This window comes from Embiotoca jacksoni, unplaced genomic scaffold (genome assembly GCF_022577435.1).
Source record: "Embiotoca jacksoni isolate LCO1_2020_lvr unplaced genomic scaffold, fEmbJac1.0.p SCAF_2, whole genome shotgun sequence".
NCBI lineage: Eukaryota > Metazoa > Chordata > Actinopteri > Embiotocidae > Embiotoca > Embiotoca jacksoni.
Genome location: NW_027185340.1, coordinates 5,797,862 through 5,819,321, shown reverse-complemented (window position 1 = coordinate 5,819,321; position 21,460 = coordinate 5,797,862). Strand labels below are relative to the sequence as shown.

General features: G+C 41.6%; 2 protein-coding genes across 8 annotated transcripts in view; one reads left to right on the top strand and one right to left on the bottom strand.

Annotated features, from left to right (window-relative positions):
* Positions 1 to 5,647, top strand: part of LOC138201072 (target of Nesh-SH3) — a 29,730-nt gene extending 24,083 nt beyond the window's left edge. For all 5 annotated transcript variants that reach the window (XM_069154197.1, XM_069154196.1, XM_069154195.1 and 2 more), the window contains 8 exons: positions 64 to 153; positions 302 to 511; positions 1,769 to 1,874; positions 2,673 to 2,752; positions 3,319 to 3,348; positions 3,472 to 3,630; positions 4,472 to 4,594; positions 4,674 to 5,647. In XM_069154197.1, coding sequence (XP_069010298.1) covers positions 64 to 153; positions 302 to 511; positions 1,769 to 1,874; positions 2,673 to 2,752; positions 3,319 to 3,348; positions 3,472 to 3,630; positions 4,472 to 4,594; positions 4,674 to 4,789 — 914 coding nt within the window. In that variant the 3' untranslated portion in view covers positions 4,790 to 5,647. The remainder of the gene's footprint in view (positions 1 to 63; positions 154 to 301; positions 512 to 1,768; positions 1,875 to 2,672; positions 2,753 to 3,318; positions 3,349 to 3,471; positions 3,631 to 4,471; positions 4,595 to 4,673) is intronic.
* Positions 5,648 to 7,812: 2,165 nt separating this feature from the next.
* On the bottom strand, positions 7,813 to 21,406 carry tfg (trafficking from ER to golgi regulator). 3 transcript variants are annotated; one of them, XM_069154190.1, is made up of 8 exons: positions 21,255 to 21,406; positions 18,937 to 19,150; positions 18,739 to 18,822; positions 15,783 to 15,929; positions 13,903 to 14,070; positions 13,666 to 13,812; positions 9,210 to 9,299; positions 7,813 to 9,098 (listed from the first exon to the last, which is right to left on the bottom strand). In XM_069154190.1, exons 2-8 carry the CDS (start codon positions 19,118 to 19,120, stop codon positions 8,662 to 8,664), a joined length of 1,257 nt encoding a protein of 418 aa, XP_069010291.1. In that variant the 5' UTR covers positions 19,121 to 19,150; positions 21,255 to 21,406; the 3' UTR covers positions 7,813 to 8,661. The 3 variants fall into 3 exon arrangements, with proteins under 3 accessions (XP_069010291.1, XP_069010292.1, XP_069010293.1); XM_069154191.1 differs by having other exon boundaries at positions 7,813 to 9,095; XM_069154192.1 differs by having other exon boundaries at positions 13,666 to 13,743.
* Positions 21,407 to 21,460: the final 54 nt, after the last annotated feature.

The following is a 21,460-nucleotide window of genomic DNA, read 5'->3' as shown; positions in this document are numbered from 1 at the left end:
AGCTGCCAGGGACTGCTGGCACATCCAACAAACCCCAGCTCTGCTCTATTGTTTCCTTTTCAGGCAGCCGTTTTGACCTCAGTGAAAACTCCTCCATATTCAGGCCCTTGCCAGCGTCAGATGTTGACATCATGGGCAAGAAGCGATTTGTTGGTAAGACTTCATCAGGCCTGCTTTACGTCTCCACAGCACTTCACTGAGTTAATCAGCTGATTAGCAACACTTGTTAGTGTCTTAAGTAAATAAAATACTTGGCATATTTAGAGTGAATAACTGTAGTTCTTACTTTCCCTGTCTACAGCTCCCCATGTGATCTATAAGACAGACAAGAAGCCAGATGAGCCGTGCTCCATCACCTCCTCCCTGGCTTACTTCCCTGATGAGGAAGGCGGTGATCAGAATGTGACTGGTCCTCCTCGCATTCCGCCGTCCAACCTCACGGTGGTCACCGTGGAGGGCTGCCCGTCTTTCATCATCCTTGACTGGCAGAAATCCGACAATGAAACCAGAGGTACAGTTCATGGGAATGGAAGGCTAGTAGTTTCTTGTGAGTGGGTGAGCCTTGACGTTGATTTGCATCACACTTGCTGGCAAGTCTGTTTTTGTTTGGTTAGTGACGTCACCGTTGGGTACCGCTTGGTTAAAACCTAATTCATTTGTGAACGGCCGTTATGAAGCCTCGAGTTCAGATATCAGGCGTCACCATCTTGCTAGTTCGGAGCGTTTTGGAACCAGAAGTGACGGGCTGAGGGGGAGTGAGCGTTTGATCTCGATATGATTGGAAACCCAGCGATACTATGGCCCGCCCAAAAACATGTCTTTTTGAGGCTTATTTTCTAAGTTATGACGGGATTATTTTCAGATAGGCCGCCGGAAACTAAGAAGAGGCAGTGACATTAGCTACCAACACTAAAACGACTTGTAGAAAAAAATGTATTGACTTGGAATTTCATGAGAGAAGTTCAGTGGGAGACTATGAAGCCAGAGGCTTTTTGGAGCCAATCCCTAATGGCCATCGGTGGTATTGCACCTTACTGCACTTCCACATCTGCCTCATTTGTCAGACCTGGAAGCCATGTCAACTTTTATATACAGTCCATAGTTGTATCTAGGTAATTTCTTGGGAAAAGATTTTGTGATCGACAAAGAGATGTTTAATACAATTTTTTTTTGTGATTTATAGATGGATAATAAGCAATTTAACTTAATTTGCCAGCATCTTGGCATTCTTAACTGCTGAGTATTGGGCACACCAAGCTAAAACTAATGTTGCCTGATACATCAGTCCTGCAGTGAATTCTCTCTTAATGGAGGTTATAATATTCTGTGTTTGTGATTGTACAGTGTTGTGTTATACACAGATGTATTTCTATTATTTCTATTACTGATATTAATGTGGTGGACGAACATATAGAAACACCAGTATAGCTTTAGCCAGGTGTACCTGCAACAGAGTGTGTATTGAACACTTCTAGAGAAGATCCAAGATTGAATCCAAAAAATGGTTGATAGCAGAAACTTATTGATCTAAAAAACATGGAAATTGCTATTATATCATTAGTAAAGCCAGCATACTGTATAAACCATATGTAACAAGTACATGACATGTTTGAAAGCCTTTAAATGTCATAGCTGAGCTCAAAAACAAATGCCTGAAGTTCTCACATGTCTCACCAAAATATTTTACACTGTTTAATATTATATTATGAATTGTCACAGGCGAAGCATGAAATTTTGTTAAAAGCAACTTGTTTTCTGCCTTTGTCAGAGTATGAAGTTGTATCCACCACTAAAGGACCGCACGGACAGGAGGTGTCGATACTGACGACCAACCAGACGCACACAGCCGTGGAGAATCTCAAACCAGAGAGCAGGTATGAAAGCTAGACATTATAAAATAATCCTTTAGTTTTCAAGTTAGTCAGATTCTCCAGCGGTGGTTTTTTTCAACATTTTGGACAAAATGCCATAGTATGACTTTTTTTTTCACATTTTGGACGACATGCTATAGTATGACTTTTTTTTCAACATTTTGGACGAAATGCTATAGTGTGACTTTTTTTTTCACATTTTGGACAACATGCTATAGTATGACTTTTTTTTCAACATTTTGGATGACATGCTATGTTTGAACTAATGGCTGATTACATGAGTCAGATTCACTGTTGATCTAATCAGGAGGAGGGTATTAAATGACACTGCGGTGCTTCTTTAGTTATCCTCAGGTTTGCTTGAAGTGAATCGTGTTTTGTTTTGCACATAAAAGTGGCCAAAGTGACACAAGAGCTGAGGAAATGTGGGTGGAGTGGATCACTGAGTTTTTAATTAGATCTCAGCATCTGGACTCTCAAGACCCAGCAGAACCCTCCCATGGGCTGGGTTCGCTAGACGGGCTATTGCCAGCACATCTGAACACAGCATGTGGAATAACCATCAGCCCAGAGTGTGTGTGTGTGTGTGTGTGTGTGTGTGTGTGTGTGTGTGTGTGTGTGTGTGTGTGTGTGTGTGTGTGTGTGTTACTGTGAGCCCATACTTACTGTAGCTGTCAAAGAATACAAATGTTGTTCCTCCCAGCTTTGCAGATGGGAGGAATTCAGATCGATTACACCTTGTATTTTCTTTTTTCTGTGTAAAACTCAAATTTCTTGTTCTTAATATTTGTTTTCTTTCAGTTATGAATTCAAAGTCACACCAAAGAACGAGCTGGGAATTGGACCCTCCAGTGATCCCGTGTCTTTTAGCACCGAATCAGGCAAGTTTAACAAGCCATCAGTTTTAATCCCTGATATGTGTTTGCACTTAACGACTAATTAGTTGCATGTTAATGCCTCTGTTCAGTCTATGTTACTTATCAGGCAGTGATTAGTGTTGCTCTTAATCTCACAAGGTGGGCCATTAGGCAGTTTCTAGTCTAATGATTTCAACATGGCTCTGAGGTCTAACTGATTAAGACTCGAGGGTCCTATCAGCTCACCAGATGTTCTCATTTCTAACAAATCATCCACCTGGCAATCAGAGCATGCTGAACAAAGCCTAATTTGCACCAATCATAAAGCAGCCGAGGTATGACCCTGTGCTGATCAGCTGTTATGTTCTTAACTGCAAATGACAGTTGATGAGGAGACTGCTTTGCTTAATTGGCATCCTGCCCTTGTGAAATCTTTTGGGGTTTGAAACACTGTGAATATTTCTCCAAATAGGCCCAGAAACAAGTCTGCGTTTTTCTAACACAATGTTTCACAACTTCTCGTGCCTGCATGTTAAATCGGAGTTGCTTTGGTGATGTTACTCATTACAACTTATCACTTCTGTTTCTAGCGGATCCACGAGTCAGCGAGAATGTTTCAGGTGAATATGTTTTCCTCTTTTCTGAATATTTCAGCCAACTTGAGCTGAATCTTTCTAAATCCTTCTGAATTCATTCACAACACAAACCGTATAATAAGGCTTTGCCTCTAATTATTTCCTCAGGCAAAGACGCCATCTGGACTCAGTTCCCATTTAAAGCCGATGCCTACTCCGAATGCAATGGAAAGCAGTATGTGAAGAGAACTTGGTACCGGAAGTTTGTGGGCATCCAGCTCTGCAACTCCTTGAGATACAAGATCTACCTGAGCGACTCGCTTAACGGTATTTACACACGGGAATGAGGCAACACCAGTAGATTAGAAATCACTTGTAAAAACAGTGTTATCTCCAAAATGTCAGGTCTTCAAGAATTCCTTTCTTTTGGTTGGACAACAGTGCATTGCTCTGCATTTTGATTAAAACTGGCTTCAGCCCCAAGAGGAATACGCAGTCACTGATTTGTTTTTAAAGTGACCCCGAAAAAGGTTGGGTCAGTTCATGCTAACTGTGTGTCAACTATTGAATGTGCATGTGTTGTTTTAACAATGTTAAATTTGAAGAAATAAATTACTTTAATAATCATGTATGACAAATAACAAAAGAAACACTATTCAGACAGCAAAACCTTATGTCATATATCTTCCAAGAGGATGTTAGCTCAGCTGCTTTGGCTGAAAACGGAGCCAATTACAACAAGAAATAAGTATGTAATGAAACCATGAACATGAAAAGTTTGATAAATTTCATTATTATGACATCCTTAACTGGTCACACACTTCTGGTCAGACTTCTGAAAGTAGTAAATGAATGCATGGCAATGAATTAGGAGTCAAAATGATGATTAACTTATTATATAAGCAGCTGTTTTAAAGAATGTCGCTTCTATCATTAACAGCAATGCTGTTGCACAAACATAGAACAAATCTTTGTGAGAACATTACAGAGCTTCATACTCACAGACTTAAGATTCAGGTTTTGGTGAGCAGTTATTTGACTTAAAAATATGTATTTTTACTCAATTCTGAATTATTATCATTATAGTTTTAAAATGCATTCTCTTCTTTTTTAAAAAAAAAAATAAAAAAATCACCAAACAGAATTTGTGTTTTTTTCTTGTCTACAGGGAAGTTTTACAACATTGGAGATCAGACAGGGCACGGTGAGGACCACTGTCAGTTTGTGGACTCCTTCCTGGATGGCCGGACCGGCACCCAGATGTTCGCTGACCAGCTACAAAGCAGGCCAGGTATTTTAGTTACCGAATAACTGATCATCTAATGTCCTCTGTCAGTCAGACTCTCATGCCTGCTCTGTGCTTGTGTCAGGGTTTTTCAGAGCGTTGAGACAGGAACCTGTTCACTTTGGAGAGATTGGAGGAAAGTCCCATGTGACCTACGTGGGCTGGTATGAGTGCGGCACGCCCATACCTGGGAAGTGGTAAAAAAAAATCCCGCAGGGCTGTCCAGGAGGATGACTTCCTTGAAGTTGAGGAAGAAGATGGGCATCAAAGACGCCTGAGTAGGCCTGAAGGGAGGTGGGCCTTTCTTTTACGCTACCATGGACACTGCAGATGGCTCTGTCTGTTTGAAGTCACCCTACTCTCCCAGGTGGGATCCTTTACAGGACTATTCGGTGTCACAAAACTCTCTTGAGTGCATTTGTAACAACTTACTTTCTCTATTTATCAAAAATGTCACAACGGGCGAAAGGAGGCGGGAGTGAACCAAAACGTTGAATATACAGTAATCGCAGAGAAAATGTTGGGAAGCTGGCTCCCAAAGTGTAATAACTTGTATGATAATATTTATCAAGGGACCGTTATTGAATATTCTGTGTGTGCTCTGGCTTTTGAGATGAGAGTACAAAAATGTTCCCAATACTTGCATGTCAATGAGCACACACATTGGTCATGTGTATACAGAAAGGCGCCAATCATGCTTTCATTGTACATGTGGGCTGTGTAAAATACAAGTACACTCAGACATGCAGAATTGACCTTCTGCTGGCCCTAAGGAATTGTTAACAGCTGCAGTTTGCACAGTATTAAACTTTTGGTCATATATGTATATGGTGTGAAATACAATATGTTTACCAGGGATCATAAAGTTTGATACATTTCAGGGGAAAGATAAAACAGCTATAGCCAAATTGTTGATCTATCGTAAGAAAGCCAAAAGTTGAACCCAGAGTTTGTATGGGGCCACTTGGAAGCAAAAGATTTTTGTATTTTTAATACCCATGCAGTTTTGTCCTGTATTTTTTAAAAAAGAATAAATATATGAAAATATAAAAAAATAAACTGAGCTTCAATGTGTAACTTACACAAACAGAATACATAATTCATGTTTTTGATTTCGGTGATGCCAACTTTAGATAGACGTGTTTAATCATTGGACAGAAATTACAAAGTTTATTCCATATCGTTTGATGTATGGTTTCAGCGAAAGACCTTGTTTTTATATTTACTGATATTCAGTACCTTTTATGGAAAAGAAAACTTTGGGAAAAGGCTCATTTTAACAACGCTTTTATTTATTTATTTTTTTAATTCGAGATGTTTGTTGCTGCCTGAAGTGAGGCCAATGCAAGCAGCTGGCTAAGTTAGCATCGCAAAAACAATGGAAAGCCGGCTGGCCCATTGCTATCTACAAACCAGCATTTCTAAACCTTTCTAATGTCCCGTCGTTAGGTATTAGTTGTCTTTTTTTTAAATTTATTTATTTTTTCAGTCTGATTTTATGCAACCAGGAGTTGATTGATTTAAAAATAAAAAATGGTGACTGGTTAAACTAATAGTTCACATCATAGCTTGATTAATTTGGTAAGAACATAGGAGCAAAAAAAAAAACGGCCACACAAAATGACAGTATTTGCTATGCTTTTCATACAGTTTGTGGTGTCATAGCTGCACTAAAAATCTATTTTGAACTGTCCAAACAAGGTTTCTGTGCATGGTTAATTTTTGTTCACTTCTATCCTGCCAAAACTTTCAGCCATGTGTTTACGGTTTGATTTATTCTAAAAAAAAAAAAAGAGGTTAAATATGCTACTTCCTCTTCCTCCTACGTTGGCCTCAGGCAGACTGGATACTACAGTGACTCAGTATTGCCTCCTTATTGTGTTGGGTGGTATTACTAGATGGGATGGACTGGGACTACCTTGTTAGAATGTTAACTTCAGTAAACAGCTTTACATAGTAGTCTTTTTACATAACCTCAAAACTGGATGATTTTAGTTATTTTATTATTTTTTAAACTGAATGAAATACATATTGCACCTTTAAAAAAAAGTTGTGTGTCAGTGGGCATCAGTTGTGCTGGTAGGTGGATTTTATTGCCTTTGGAAAAAGGTTAGGGCAGCTCTGTACTTTCTTTTTTTTTTTCTTCTAAACTAACCTAGATTAGTGTAAATCTAAACTATTTTGAATGTTAAATTGGCTTAATCCCCTAATACAGCAGCAGTACTTTGGAAATCATTTACCCATTTACAATAAAATCTGGCAAATTATATATTGTTTCAATGCACAAGGTATCACAAGTAGATAATTTTAAGATATTAAATACATATAAGTGTGCAAACACAGCAAAGCAGCAGTTTCTTTACTTGTGCTGCACATTATTTTCACTGTAGACCAACCAGCAAAATGCTTCAACGTAAATGGTCTGCACACGGTTTGCCATTCACGCATTCATGGGGCTGAGCTGCCCGCCATCAGGAGTACATTCACACGGACGGTACGCCATCGGAAGCAATTTAGGGTTCAGTGTCACTTAGGCATGTGGACAGGAGGAGCCGGGAATTTAACCACCAACCTTCCAGGTTAGTGGCCAACCCACTCTACCATCTTAACAACAGCCTCTCCAAGGTATTTACTCTCAGATGAGTCATGTCAGCCTTCTCTTTGTAAGAAACCAGGTGCCTAAAAGCGTCAACCTTTGAATAGATGAGCACACTTACATTCAGGTCTTAATTGCATGAAAATCACAAGCATCAATGATGGAACACGTTTAGACGTGAACCCAGTTAAATAAATGATCAATACTGCAGACTTTCACAAAAATCCATCTGAAGAGTGATTTCAATTTGGCACCAACCAGGTGGGGAGCAACGTTAGACACGCTTCTCTAAATCATCTTTAATAACTCTGTGCGCTCAATTCCTCTCACTCAGCGAGACAGTTTGACATGAAAGACCGACCACATACTCCCATGCCACATGTCCCGGCCAACCACAACCCACAGGCAGGAAAACAAAATAGGAATACCAGCATTACCACAGTTTTCCAAATCCGGGTGGAGGAGAAGAGGAAGAGACAAGCCAAACTTAACAGAGACATGAACTCACAAACCACAGAAAGAGAGAGAGAGAGAGAGCGAGAGCGAGTGTGTTGAAGGAAAGACAGGCAGGACAACACGCTGCCAAGAGCAACACCATATCAAAACAAAGAGATAAACGGACTCCAACTGGGTTTCAATTATTTATTAGGTTCAAGAAAAAAAAAAAATGTTACAGTTTATACATAAACAACTAATCTCACTTGAAGGTGGAATCTGACTTGATATATTAGTAAAAACCAGCGATAAGATAAAGAGAGAAAGGAATAGCAAGCTTTATTGGAGGTGATATAAGAAGCTAAACAAAAGAAGCCTTCTTCATGACGTAAGGATCCACACCTCCCATAAGCCATCACATAGCTAGTGTTCCCAACATGGGGCAGTTTCATTGACACATCATTAATACCGACACGGTGGTGAAATTGATCGAATAAAGTCAGAACAAAACAAACGACAAAGGGGCTTTTCATTGAGATAGTGTCTTATGAATGCATCTATGCAGAGTAAACTCGGGACGACCGGTTGAGATTTGTGTTGCAAATGGATGCTGATCTCTCTCGCAAATTTAGCGTTACTATGAAGAGGACAAGAAACAGTTTGTGCAACAGCCTGTTTTGGTCTTCCAGGTGTGTGCAGACAGACTGGTTTCATTTTTGCCATGACAGACACGAGGGGCCGGGGTGGACAGAGGAGGTGGCGGGGGGATGGGGAGGGGGAATAACACAAGGAGCGTACAGCAGGGCGCGAACAGAGTGGTGTGGTGGAGAGACAGCATACAAACACTAACCATCAGACTGGGGGAGGAGATGCTCGTTTCATATTTGGACTTGATATTTGTACGAGGGGAGGGTGTAGAGCAGTAAGCCTGCTTCCTGCACCGGCTCCAAACAGTTGGAGCCACATTTAAGGTCGGGGGGAGGGGGGGGGGGGGAATGGGAGGGGTCGGGGTGAGAGGACCAGTGACATCCGTTATCCTCTTTTACCGGTATCCAGGGCCTGGCTGAGTGTAGCCCTGGCCGTAAGGGGGGCGGTTGCGGGCATACGGGTTAGCAGCTCCAGGCGGAGGGGTGACAGTGCTGCCTGGAGGCGGGGTGTATCCGGGGCGGGGTTGGTACCCTGGGCCTGGCTGGGAACTGGGCGGCATGCTGTAGTTAGCAGGCTGGGTGGCCTGGGAGGTATAGTTTTGGGGAGGGAAGACTCCTGGCGGGTACTGCTGGGCTCCCTGAGATGGATGCGGCTGCTGCTGCCCACCCTGGAAGCCTGGAGCTGGAGCCTGACCAGGGGCCGGAGCCTGGGAGGAGGAAGGGGCGTAGTTCTGAAACTGCTGCTGCTGTTGCGGCTGCTGCTGCGGCTGCTGCTGCGGCTGCGGCTGCGGGGGGCCGGGTTGGGGAGCTCCTGGCTGAGGGCTGTACCCTGCTGAGAGAGGGAGGGAGTCTTGTTAATTCACTCTGAAGATGAAATAAATCCACTTGACAACACAGCAGCTTCCCATTCTTCTTCTGAACTCCTGACCAGTTGTATTCTTACCAGGGTACTGCATACCGTACTGCTGCTGCGGGGCAGCTGGCTGCTGAGGCGGGTATCCACCTGGAGCCTGGTATTGCTGGTACACCTGACCTGAAGAGGCAAAGACAAACACCATCAGTACCCAATTAGACACTGTCCAACACCAATATGAGCCAATATTCATATCATGGATGACCTCATTTTCAAGTGCCTAGCCAGATGAAATCCAGACGCAGTTCAATACAATTAAATTTACAATCACGTACATGCTCCTCCGTTGGTCAGAACACAAATCTGATAGTAAAGCTTGGGAAGGGTAGAGACTATGTAAGATTATACATGCTCCTTAACAACATCTTCAAAGCCCTTCGTTTACACGGCTTTTTTTTTTTTTCCTTTTTTTTGGGGGGGGGAGACCCAATAGCACCCGGTATGCCCCAGACACACGAGACAGAGTGTAAATGGGGTGCCTGCATCTTCATGGAAACACCTGCACATCTGGAGAGAATAACACGTCCACTGGAAACAGCTGCGACCACTTTGATAGAACTATTTGTTGCTAATCTCCCACACGGCGCGCTCCATTACAGTAAGATTTGGCTCGGAGCGAGAGAGCAGGTGCCCGATCAGACGTAAACACGCTATAGACACGCAGACGGAACTCTACAGCTTCCTGCATAACAACACGGAGACGTGGTGTGCAACACCAGACAGGCCTGTGTTTGCAGACAGTGACTTCCTGCAGCACTTTTATTAACTATGACTTCACCAGTCCAGACTACCTACATGCACATATGGAGATCATGTCTACAAGTCCAGTCATCTCAGTGGTGTGATTTAAATAGATGTAGGAAATTTAAAAAAAAAAAAAAATTGGGGGGGAGAGAAACATTCGCCTCCACTGTCTAAAAAAAATTGGGCCGTTTACAAAATTTTTGGGGCACTTTAAAAAAACAACAACAACAACAACAACCAGTAAGTGGTACGTAAAGTTGCTGTTTTTAAAGTGACGTGAGCCCCGATTGAGCGGGGTTAAAAACTGCTGCTGATTTTCCACTGCCTGACGAGGGTTCATAATCTAATACCGAGCGAAGCTGAAAGGAAACTTTAAACTCCTATCAATTTATTCTGAACCTCAATGTGCTCAAAAATAACCCCATATAACTCCATGTTGGGGTGGAAAATTACAAATGGCTCATTATTGAAGACGTGCCACGCAATACAGACACCCTGACTGTCCTAAATAAAATGTTGGCAGCTCTCTTTACTGTATAGTCCAAGCTGCTGAGGCCCGATGACCTGGCAACACTGAAAGTCTGCATACTGTTTGCAGTGATCTGGGAGACACTGGACAATACTTGGGCAGGAACGGCGTGCCTCTTTGCTGTCTTTTAATGAACACCTAAGCGATGTGGCAACCATCTGTTATCTCACTGACAGCACCTTTAACATGAGCACTACGGTCTTTATTGTGTGAAGAGCCATGTGTGTGAAATTGGCTTCTTCTCCTGTTCTCCTCGTCTGTAATCCATCACGAGTGTTATGCAAGAGTGATGGAGGGATGCGTGGCTGTTAGACCTTTTTGGCCTCGGTGTTCATTTCACTCCAGTCTAGCTTAGAGGTCAGCCATCAGGGACAAAGATACGACTGAATGAAGACGGCTAGATTACTTCGGTTAAAAAAAATAATAATAATTTTTTTTAAAAAACAGTCAGGAGAATGATTTCCACTGGAATAAAAAAAAAAATATTTGGCCGTAGCCCCGCTGATTTGTCCACATGCCGAAGGACGGAGTCATGAGAACAAGTCTTATTTTCAAATAAACATTTCACACCAAACACACATCTGCCCATCTGATAAAGAGCCTCAACTGTCCGAGCCACTCTTACACATGCATGTGTTTACAGTTTCGCTCTTGCACAGATGTAAATTATTGCCAAGAGTCCATCAGTATTAGACAACACATTCAAATCTTTACCATCTGCTTATGGATGTTGTTTGCATTCTTATGGTAACAAGTAATCTAAGCTTGCATTCAAAGGGACCTTGAGGCTCCCTTTAAAAGGCCACACGTGCTCGGCTGGCGTCCAATCTCATATTGCCTTTTTATAAATTCTCGTGCATCGTCTGGCTGCTTTGATTTGCCTTGAGGCTGCCACACAATAACAAACAGTCTGCAAACAGAGACGGGGACACTGTGAGGGCAAAGAGTGATGACCGGGTCGAGTGGGAAAGGAGAGTGGTTTGCTGTCTTTGTGTGCCAACCATCTGCAGCCTTGGAAGTAAGAAAAGAGTCTCGAACTCTAGGAAACAGATGAGACGACGACAAACTGTTCGTCGCCATGGAGATGCACCTTAACAACGCGCTGCAGGAAGATTACGAGATAGTTTCTAACCACAGCTGCCAGTGTGCGTCATAATCATTCCTTACAGATTTCAGGTCAGCTGGGAACGCAACAAGGAAAACTGAACTTCAGCACAAGCCATGTCACACGGAGATGTCGGCTGAAGTCCTACATCAAGTGCCTCACATCTAACTGCCTACAGCACATGAAGAGCTCTCAAATGTTTCTGTACGAGCTACTCGTGCATCAGATACACTTCCTCAGTGACACCGCCTGTCTTGCTCCAGCTGATATCAAACTGGAGTGGCAGGAGTTTAACTTTTCAGTGTAACTATCAGTTGTATCTGGGGAGCTCCCGATCGAGTTTATTTTTGGGCTCTTGGTTCTGATCCAAGTCCTTTAAAACTGGATATCTGACAACGTCAAGTTTTATCCAACACATATTACTTCATGTTATGATGCCTTATCTGGCACATTATTTTTTACAAGCTACTTAGCCTTTAACTGTAGGTCCCGGTACAAATGTATTGTGTTTACAAGCATAAATCATTCATATGATATGAATTAACCAGGAGAATGTGACTCTGGAAATCGGCTCTGGACATCTTTGTTTCCATCCTTCTTTGAGCAATTTATTGCAGCTTCTCTACCTGCTTGTTAACTGGTTCTGACACACACACACACACACACACACACACACACACACACACACACACACACACACACACACACACACACACACACACACACACACACACACACACCATCATATCAGGTAGCGTATTGTTACGGTGAATTAATTATAGATCAACCTGACATGAATTTGTAATACTACTGTTTGTTTCACTAGCACACAAGCATCACAGAGCCAGAGATACAGTCAAATGTTAAAACAACATGAGCATTAAACTAGTATTAAACAATGAAAATTTACTGAAACGTGGCCTTCAATTTTTTGTAATAAGCCAAACCAGATTACCAATTTGTGTACCCGTGCAGAGCTTGGACTGTTTGTTCGACGTTTTATAGATGAAATAAAAGAACTATAAACATGTTTACAACATGTTCTGTGTGACGTGCCGCTGGCACCCGGGGACTCTTACTTGGCCTTGGACAAGTCCTGCTACTCTAACCAGGCCAAACCACATGCGCTGATCTCCAGTGTGGCGGGTGTGGATAGGACTTGCGGCTCTCACAGGACGCACCGTGAGGCCTTTTCTTTTGTCCAGTGGTCTCCACATTCAGCTGGGCCCAACCACAAGTTAAACAAAAAAATACAATCCAACACTCTCACAGCAATGTGATGAACAACAGAAATCGCTTCACCTCTGTGGCTGCACCTGACTGGGTCTATTTTCACAACAAATGGAGACAGGCCATGTTCAGTTTTAAGGTTGGATAAAGAAGCGGAGCTGCATTCGAGAGTGAGACAGTGCTGAGAAAAACAATGTTTTTTTTTTTTTTATTATAACATATTGCCTGGTCTTTCTTTCATTTATCTTCATCTAGGACCCTTTAATTGATTCGAACATGTCTGTATTAAAGATCGCACACTAGTCAGAGCTGCGATAAGACCTCTGCTTCGTGACATGAGTATTAATTCCCTGGTTACTCTTGTTTACACAGTATTTAAGATTTCAAATCTCAAAGCTCATTTCTCATTCGCTGAAACCTGCTGCTTGCACAGCAGAATAGATCTCATTACCAAATAAGGAAACAAGCTCACAGTACATGGAAGAGTCTGTGAATAGAGAGATGGACTACCCAAGCATGCACACACACTCTAACTGATTGATGAGTGTAAACTAATATTGGGCTATAATATACAGTGGCTGTACATGTTTTTTTTTTTTTTAATGGTAATTTCCAGTTTATATCACATTTGTTATCCAGGTTGAATCAACCACTGGTAGTCAAACCTGATGTCATTTGTTTTCTTTTGAAAAAGGGTCATGTGATGAGGCTGTGAGAAATCAGGGAAGGACTCGTCGTGACTGATAAGACCCAATCGAGAAGCGAACCTGGGTGCCTGCGGTACCTTTTCACAAGTCCCTACTTAGACAGACACCCTCAGAAGGTTGCGTGTGTGTTTTGGGCATTTAGTACAGTAGGTCTGTGTGCATGTGTCTCACCATCCATGCCAGCTGGGGGTCCCTGCTGTACTCCAGCGTAGGGGGCCTGTGGCTGGGGGGGCACTCCTGGCTGAGGGGCTGCAGAGGAGGAGGAAGCGATGCTGTCAGGGGTTCCTGAGCGCTCCTCTGGTGCAACCGCTGGGGGAGCTACTCAGACACAACAGACATGATGGCTATTCATGTAAACAAAACAAATACTATCAGATCCTCTATTATCTGCAGTATAATGAGCACTACCTGGGGCCTGGTCCTCACTCAGGCCGAAAGCGGAGATGACATTCTTGCTGACCTCGTCCTGGTTTTTTAACGGGTCGAAGGCTGACATGCTGGCTGCACTGACCGGAGTGGCCTGTTTCAGAGTGGGGTCCGCTGCCATAACTTTTCCTTCACGTCCATCCACTGATTCTAGAAACACAGTCAGACAAATGTTTAAGCCCTGGCAGAAAGGAAAAGACAACAAAGCAATGCTTGCAGGCAGCATTTTGGGTTGATTATAAAAAGCTTGTTAATACATCATGAACATAAACAGGTAATATAACGGTGGTTTGAGGGAGCCTCACAAATTGAAGGTTGCCAAAGCCTCATAAAACACCTTGATAAGTCTCCAGCATTTGAGTCAAAAATCAGATCCACCTGTTTGTCTCAGCATGGTGCAAACTAAAGATCATCCTCGTCTACATCACTTTTTGATTCCAGGAAAATCACATATGAGCACGCATTTATTCAGGAGTGAAAATAAATAAAAGCTGCATCAAATTATAGCTCAGAGTTTTACTATAGCAGTCTACCCTTTAATTTAATTTAACCTTTATTTAACCAGGAAAGGTCCCACTGAAAATCAAAATCTCTTTTTCAAAGGATTCCTGGCCAAGACAGGCAGCAGCATAAAGTACACATAAAGTTAAACAGATATAAACAAGACAAACAGAAATACAATATAGAACATCCTCAGGAATAAAAGAACATCAATAGTGTTTAACTACATTAGTCCAAGCATCTACGCCCCAACGACTCCCCCTCCTGGTCTTATAAAATGCATTTTAAAGCATTCAATAAAATCATGGCGTTTTAAAACTTTCTGTAATATATTCCAGTCTGAGCGTGCCGAGTACCTAAACGCCTTTTTCTCAATTTCTGTAAAAATGTTTGGTACAGGCAACATATAAAAGTCAGTTGACCGCAAAGAAGACCGCCTACAACCTTACTGTAAATTAACTTCACATGTTCCTTACATAAAAGCTTTGATCATTGCTGTGATGTCAAAGGAAAGTCCTATTTTTGCTCGACATGTGCATGTCTGTGGGAGAGAGCGACCACAATCAAACTGGAGCCAATTAGTATGTAACAAATTTAGAGTGTAACTGCAGACAAATGTTCATTTAAAAAAAGCATTCAATTATTCTAACAGTGACCAACTCTTATAAACGGTCTCAGTGTCTTTGTGGGATTCAGTTCCCACAATTTTGGCAGTAAGGTTGTGAAATATGAACAACTGTTATTTGTTGAGGAGGTCACGCAATACACATCAGTGGGATTAAGAGACCAAACATACATGGATTAAGATAGAAAATAAACAAATCCAACAACATAAAAAGAGATAACCTAAATCCAGCCTGGTTGTAGGTGGATTTTGCTTTTATCTTGTGGGCAAGATCACTATTAATCATCCAGGGAGTTTTTCTTCTCAGTATAGTTTCGTGTACAAGTAGGTGAGGGGTTGTTTAATGACTCAGCAGAAACCAAGAGTATTCATGTTAAAACTGATTTAAGAGTTTTAACGTCCAACTCATTTTCCAAGTTGGTACTCATTATCCATGTTTGATATACAGAACAATATATTACCAGACTAATGTTTTGCAATGTAAACACATTAGATAAACAAAAAGACTTGATAAAGATCAGTTAAGATGTTTTTCAAAGATGTAAACTCGGGACAGTTTAGAGGGAAAAAAACAAACTACATATACACTGACAATGTTTCTAAATTACCTTAAACCTGTGCTGAAATTTCTTGCTCCACATCCCATAAAATACAGTCTACACCAACACTGATATACCCACAGTGAGCCAATATCAGATGATGTGTTGGTCTCCTTCATGTGTGTGGAGATGCTTACCACTGTCCGGCGCTGTAGCAGTCAGACCAGGCTCTGTGGGGGGCTCCAGGCTATCGAGGAGGTTGTTGACTTTATTCCTGAGCTCGATCAGCTCCCTGCGCAGGTACTTCACCTGACTGGACTCCAAAGGCCGCGGCTGACCGTTCACTGCAAGTAATAAGATGAAGAGAAGGGATCCAGGTGAGCAAATCAAACAAATCCTTCATTTGTATTCAGGAAATGGGTTCAGAAAAGTCAAACCCCGTTTTCATTGCTGCACAGGCCATTTCTGTTGAGTGTTAATTCTTATGTAAGTTGATGGATAGAACAACCCTTTTGTGCGCTTTTACAGAACACAACAATCTCGCGGTCCAATCCTTTATTAATTGGACATTTTGCTACACTTCTAAACCTGTATCCCATTATGATCGATTCACACTTTGAGCAACGCCGTCTTGAGCTTGAGCTGCTTGTTGACACAAGATCACGGCCTAGATGTGAGTCACAGCCGTGGACTCGGGAGTATCTGGGTTAGACTGAAACAAGAGCCCCTGTACATGGTAAACTAAACCAAATGTGATGGGAAAATCAAGACGCATTAGCTGACACGCCCAGACACACTTGAGTGCCTCCAGACTGATTGTAAATACAAGCGTTTGTCGGGACAATCAGCCGATAATATACCGTTACCACAGAGACCTTCACATTGTGGTCTCCACACCGCCACAAACATCCAGAAAACACAGCATGTTGATTGATCATCACATAACACTGGAAACATGTCCTTAGTAAATACTGATATTTAAGTTGGCAGTCAAATTGTAGGGTAGTTTATAAGATGAAAGCAACACTGCATTATGATCCAACATCTGCATGAAGAAAATAAACACGGTGGTTATCATTTCATGGGTTTGGAAAAGTTGTTCTACACCAAGTAGGAGCATGTTATGAATGATGATCCGTCCCTGTTCTGTTGGCTCCTCACTCTAAATACCTGGGATTACCGAGTTCAACTATCACATGACTGTTTCCACAAATCCATTCACAAAAGCAGCCAGAGCGGTAGAGGAACTGTGAGCTGCTTCTTCATCATCAGCATCACACCCTGCTAGCTAAGCATTTAACAAACAATGAAGTTGGGAAACACTGGTTTGTCCACATACTTATTGACAAACTGTAACCTGTCAATCTGCAGGAAACAGGCGTTCTCCACTGCCTCGATGTGACATAGAACAACTTTCAAACCGTATCCTCTCTCTGCAATTTGACTGAGGGGAGAAATTTACACTGCAAAATGAATAAATGCGAGACTGAATATCGCTCCACATTCCTCTGTCACACGAGTTTCTCCGTCTGTGTGGATAATGCTGAACAGAGATGCATGGTGTCATGAGGCTCTGCGCTGAGACGCAGGCGTCATGAGGTTCCAGCTGCTTTCTGGGCCTTTGAATCTCCACACATGTTGAAGAGTATAATTTCCACGTGAGGTCATGACAGGTCATGCGATGACAAGCCAGGCCTCAGTTTTGATTTGTAGGAAGTAAAACATATCTTTAAAAAAAAAATAAAATAAAAAAGGAATAAAAAAAACATCTTTCAGCTCCCAGGCTAATAATAGCAGCTGCAGCAGGAGGACAGTGACTGAGAGTAGAGGAAACAACATTATGTTGTCATTACAGATTCAAGAGTAGAGTGAGTGTTTGTGAGAAAGTTTTAAAATGACATTGAATTAAATGTGTGGTGCGTTATGGTTACAAGTCATACTATTCTAACAGCTGATAGGAATATTCTATAGACTCAACATCCTAGTTTGACTTTTATTTCGTGTTATATTCCCACACTGCCAAATCTCTGCTGCTGCTTATTTTCAGGGCAGAAAAGAGAAAGCTCTAAAACACAATTTAAACAGATAAACTGGATATGACTTTAAAATAAATAGAATTTTCGTGTAAAAATGGCCAGCCAGTAGATAAAATAAAGGAAAACATCTGATGGTTTTCTAACAAATTCATATTATGTGGTGTATGCGGCCCTTGATAGCATTTTTTTGCTGTGGCTGAAAAGAAGAAAATAAAACAGATGGCATATCTTATCGGTACAATTCAATCAACGACGTGCAGTCGAATTTAACATCAACGCTGCTTCTGCCTTCCTTGTTTTTATGCCCACAGGTTAGATTACAATTTCTGATGCTAAAAGTGTTTTTTATAAACAGATTATATATTTTTTTTTAAACGTAAACATGTTGAGAGAGTGGAAGCCTTTTTAAATATATTGTTTCTTTCTGTCTGAGAAAAATAATCTAATGTCTATAAACTTAAAAACCTAAACAGAAAACACTCTTTACCCACAAAACAATTTTTTTCCCCCTCTATTGAACCAATAACCTTAATACTAATTATGTGCCATATGTATTTAGGCCTGTAAAATCCCTGAAATTTAATCACATCTTTGTGACAAACTGACAACAACAAGCCCCAACTGACGTTCAGTTGAGGCCTATTGGTTGTTTGGGATACGTAATTAACCTTTCTTGAAATCATACAGCTGTAAAGCATCTTAATGATTGTGGATTTCCCTGGTCTGGAACATATTTAAGGTTAGAAACTAGTATAACTTGCACAAAGGGCTTTTATGAGACTATTTACCTACTGCATTTGTTTGCTTGTGGCAGTGCTAGGAAACACTGAAATACCACTGCAAGTAGTCAGAAGGGAGTGCAGACAACTTTCATTTGGAGAGTGAAGAGCTGAGGTTTGTTATGTGAAACAGAAGCTGGACTGCCCTCCACTGACTGACTACTGTAACAGCTGAAATAAAACAATTTTAGTTTGTCCTGACGGTGCAATTTTATCATTAAAGACTGTTAACTTCTACAGGCTTGAAGTCCGAATACCTCATGGCAAAACCCCCCCCCAAAAAAACCTCCCGTACGGCTATCAAAGGGCAAGAGAAAAGAAAAGCTTTAATGTCTCACCAAACAAAGTCAGTTTCAGTATTCTACTGCACTGGATAGCGAAGGAGAGGTCAGAGCTGTCGAAGATAGTGATGAGGTCATCATCTGTACACAGAGAAAAGAACAGAAATACAAAGAAACCTGTCAACATTCACACTTTTACCCTTCAGAACAATTAACAAAGAGGAAACCTGAGCGAGGGCCCGTGTCTTGACTCACCTTCATCCTTGTATTTGATGGCGACCTCGTCATTACTCTGCAGCTTGCCCCTGAAGACACGCTGCATCATCAGGACCAGCTCATCGTAGGTGATGTCTTCATTATGGATAGGGATGCGTCTGATGTCGTCGCCCAGCTGGGCTTTAATGATCAGCTTCCCGCTCAGGTCCAGCTGGCCGTTCATGGTGCCGTCCGACCTCTTCTGCTCCACGGTCTAGAGACAGAGGCAGAAGAGAGGTCGTTTTATAAACAGCCAGCTAAACAGCAGGCCCGTTGTCCCAGTTTTTAATCCTCACTTTCCAAATGACAATTTTAGTCTTTAAGAATAAAAAAGACCCAAATAAATGCACACTAGTGTGATCCTTGTTTAAACAGGCAGGACTGTGCAAAAGGGTGCGTGGTTAATTATAAAAATAAACAGGCAAAAATAATTGAAATCTTTTCTAATCTGTAATCTGCTCTCTGAATGGATTAAATACCAAATGTTGGCAGCCAGAGAGATAGTAGAAGCAAGATAAGTATAATAATATGACAGTATGTACTCTGCCACAAAGTTGATTGTTTTTGCTGGTTGAATGTCACCAGAGTTCATACTCCAACTCCTGTAAATTCAAACAGGGGGGGGGGGGGGGATTCAAACTGATCTGCAGCAGCACTTTGGCTTTTAGACCTCCTTATAAATTTTGACCCAACAGCAAGGTGAGGGACAAAACTTAAAATAAAATATTCACACATGTTCATGTAGTGAAATGCTGCACCACTGGACTGCAATATTACAGTCAAAACAATAACGTAAATCACTGTGCTAGGTATGGAAAGATCTAAATGATTTGCAGCATGAACATCTATCTTAGAAGATGACATTAATCAGGGTACATTAAATAAACAATAAAAAAAAAATGTTATCATCACCGTCACAATGACGACTCTGGTAATTCACTAGGTCTACGCAAGTAGGTCAGGGGGGAAGTAGCTGCTGAGAGATATTTCTGATTAAAAACGTCTCTTGTTACGTTCACAAAGACTTATGGTGAAATTAGAAGCTCCTCTTTACTCCGACTGAGCGTGTTTTTTGTTGTTGTCTGGTGTAAACGCATCTTAGCAGCCACAAAGAGAAGTAGAAACTGAGCTTCCCTTTTCTTTAAAAGGATATAATCAAACAATACCCCCCCCCCCCCCAGTAACAATATCAAGACAGTTTGATTTTACTACAGAGTCTAAGGGTCCAACATTATCCAACTGTGTGCCACCGGTAGACGTCCTTGTAGACTTTGACCTTATCTTTTTGATAAGAGGAAATCCATTTAGTGGATCCTAAATCATCATAATTACGATGTCAATATCGATCACAATGTGACTTTTGTTTGGCATTAGTACACAGCAACAGTACATATAAAACAAGCAGCGTCACCAGCCTGCGATAAATGCAGGCGTCTCTCGTGTGTAAAGTCACTAGTTGGATTAACTACGATGTTGTAAGCTGGGACAATACACCGCTGCGAGTTTAATACCAGTAAACGCTCCGGCTGCGGCTGTTTCCTGGACCAGATGCATAATTGGCTGGATGCTAAGGGGATTGGACGGTAGCTAACGCTTAGCATACAGTCGTGTTGAATGAAGATCAATTTCTACACGAGATTGGCTCCAACAACAAAAAAAAAAAATGTAAAAAAAAAAATCTCCGGAGCACCGCAATATCAAAACGTTTTAAAAAAAACAACAAAAAAAACAAGTAGAAAATGCTGCAGGAGGGTCACCTCATTGCGAAAGACTCTCCATCGCAGAGTCATCTGTCAAGTACAGCAAAACCAATATGACTGCTAACGTTTGATAGGCCGTGTCAGGCCGAGGGAGCACAAGCTCAGTAATAAAACAGAATATATTATTAATCTCTTATAGTTTAACAGCCTGCTTTTTAATTTTTTTTACTTTACAGTAATTGGTCGGTATATATGTATATATATAAAAAAATTAAAAAAAAAAAAAACCGGTTTCTTGGGTAACTTATACGAGCAGCTTTTTTTTTTTTTTTTTTTTTTTTTGTAAGGAATTCAGAGCTCCGTGAGGCTTTGAATTAATCTTCTGCCTTCCGTGAATTTAAAAAAAAAAAAATATCCGTAAATTAGAGCATCTTTTTTATATTACTTCTAACGAATCAGCCGCGACACCTGTTTTGTGCTAGTTAGCTTAGCGTTAGCTCCCTGCGTAGCGAGCGTAACGTTAGCCAGCTAGCACTTAGCTGCTGTGTTGGTTGAAACTGAATTATGATTCCCCCTCCTCTCTCCCTCCCTCAAAAACCCCCAAAGAAAGTCTTTCACCTGAATCAGACGACTTGACCACGCAGTATTTCACAGGTTTCCCCACACCGTGAAAAAAAAAAAAAATCAAAAACAATGTGTTAACTTAGCCTAGCCGGGCAGCACCAGCCTCAGGAAGTGTCCTCCCGACTGTCAACGTCAACCAGTACGTGGCATTCGTGACGCGCAGCCGCAGACGGTCTTCGGACAAAGTGCGTTGTCGTTGT

What these genes read in the sequence shown, in the direction of transcription:
- tfg (XM_069154190.1), bottom strand. Translation starts at nt 19,120, where the DNA reads ATGAACGGCCAGCTGGACCTGAGCGGGAAGCTGATCATTAAAGCCCAG. An exon ending in CATCAAATACAAGGATGAAG is followed by an intron (nt 18,823 to 18,936) that starts GTGAGTCAAGAC and finishes CTCTGTGTACAG; the next exon opens with ATGATGACCTCATCACTATC. An exon ending in ACTGAAACTGACTTTGTTTG is followed by an intron (nt 15,930 to 18,738) that starts GTGAGACATTAA and finishes TATTACTTGCAG; the next exon opens with TGAACGGTCAGCCGCGGCCT.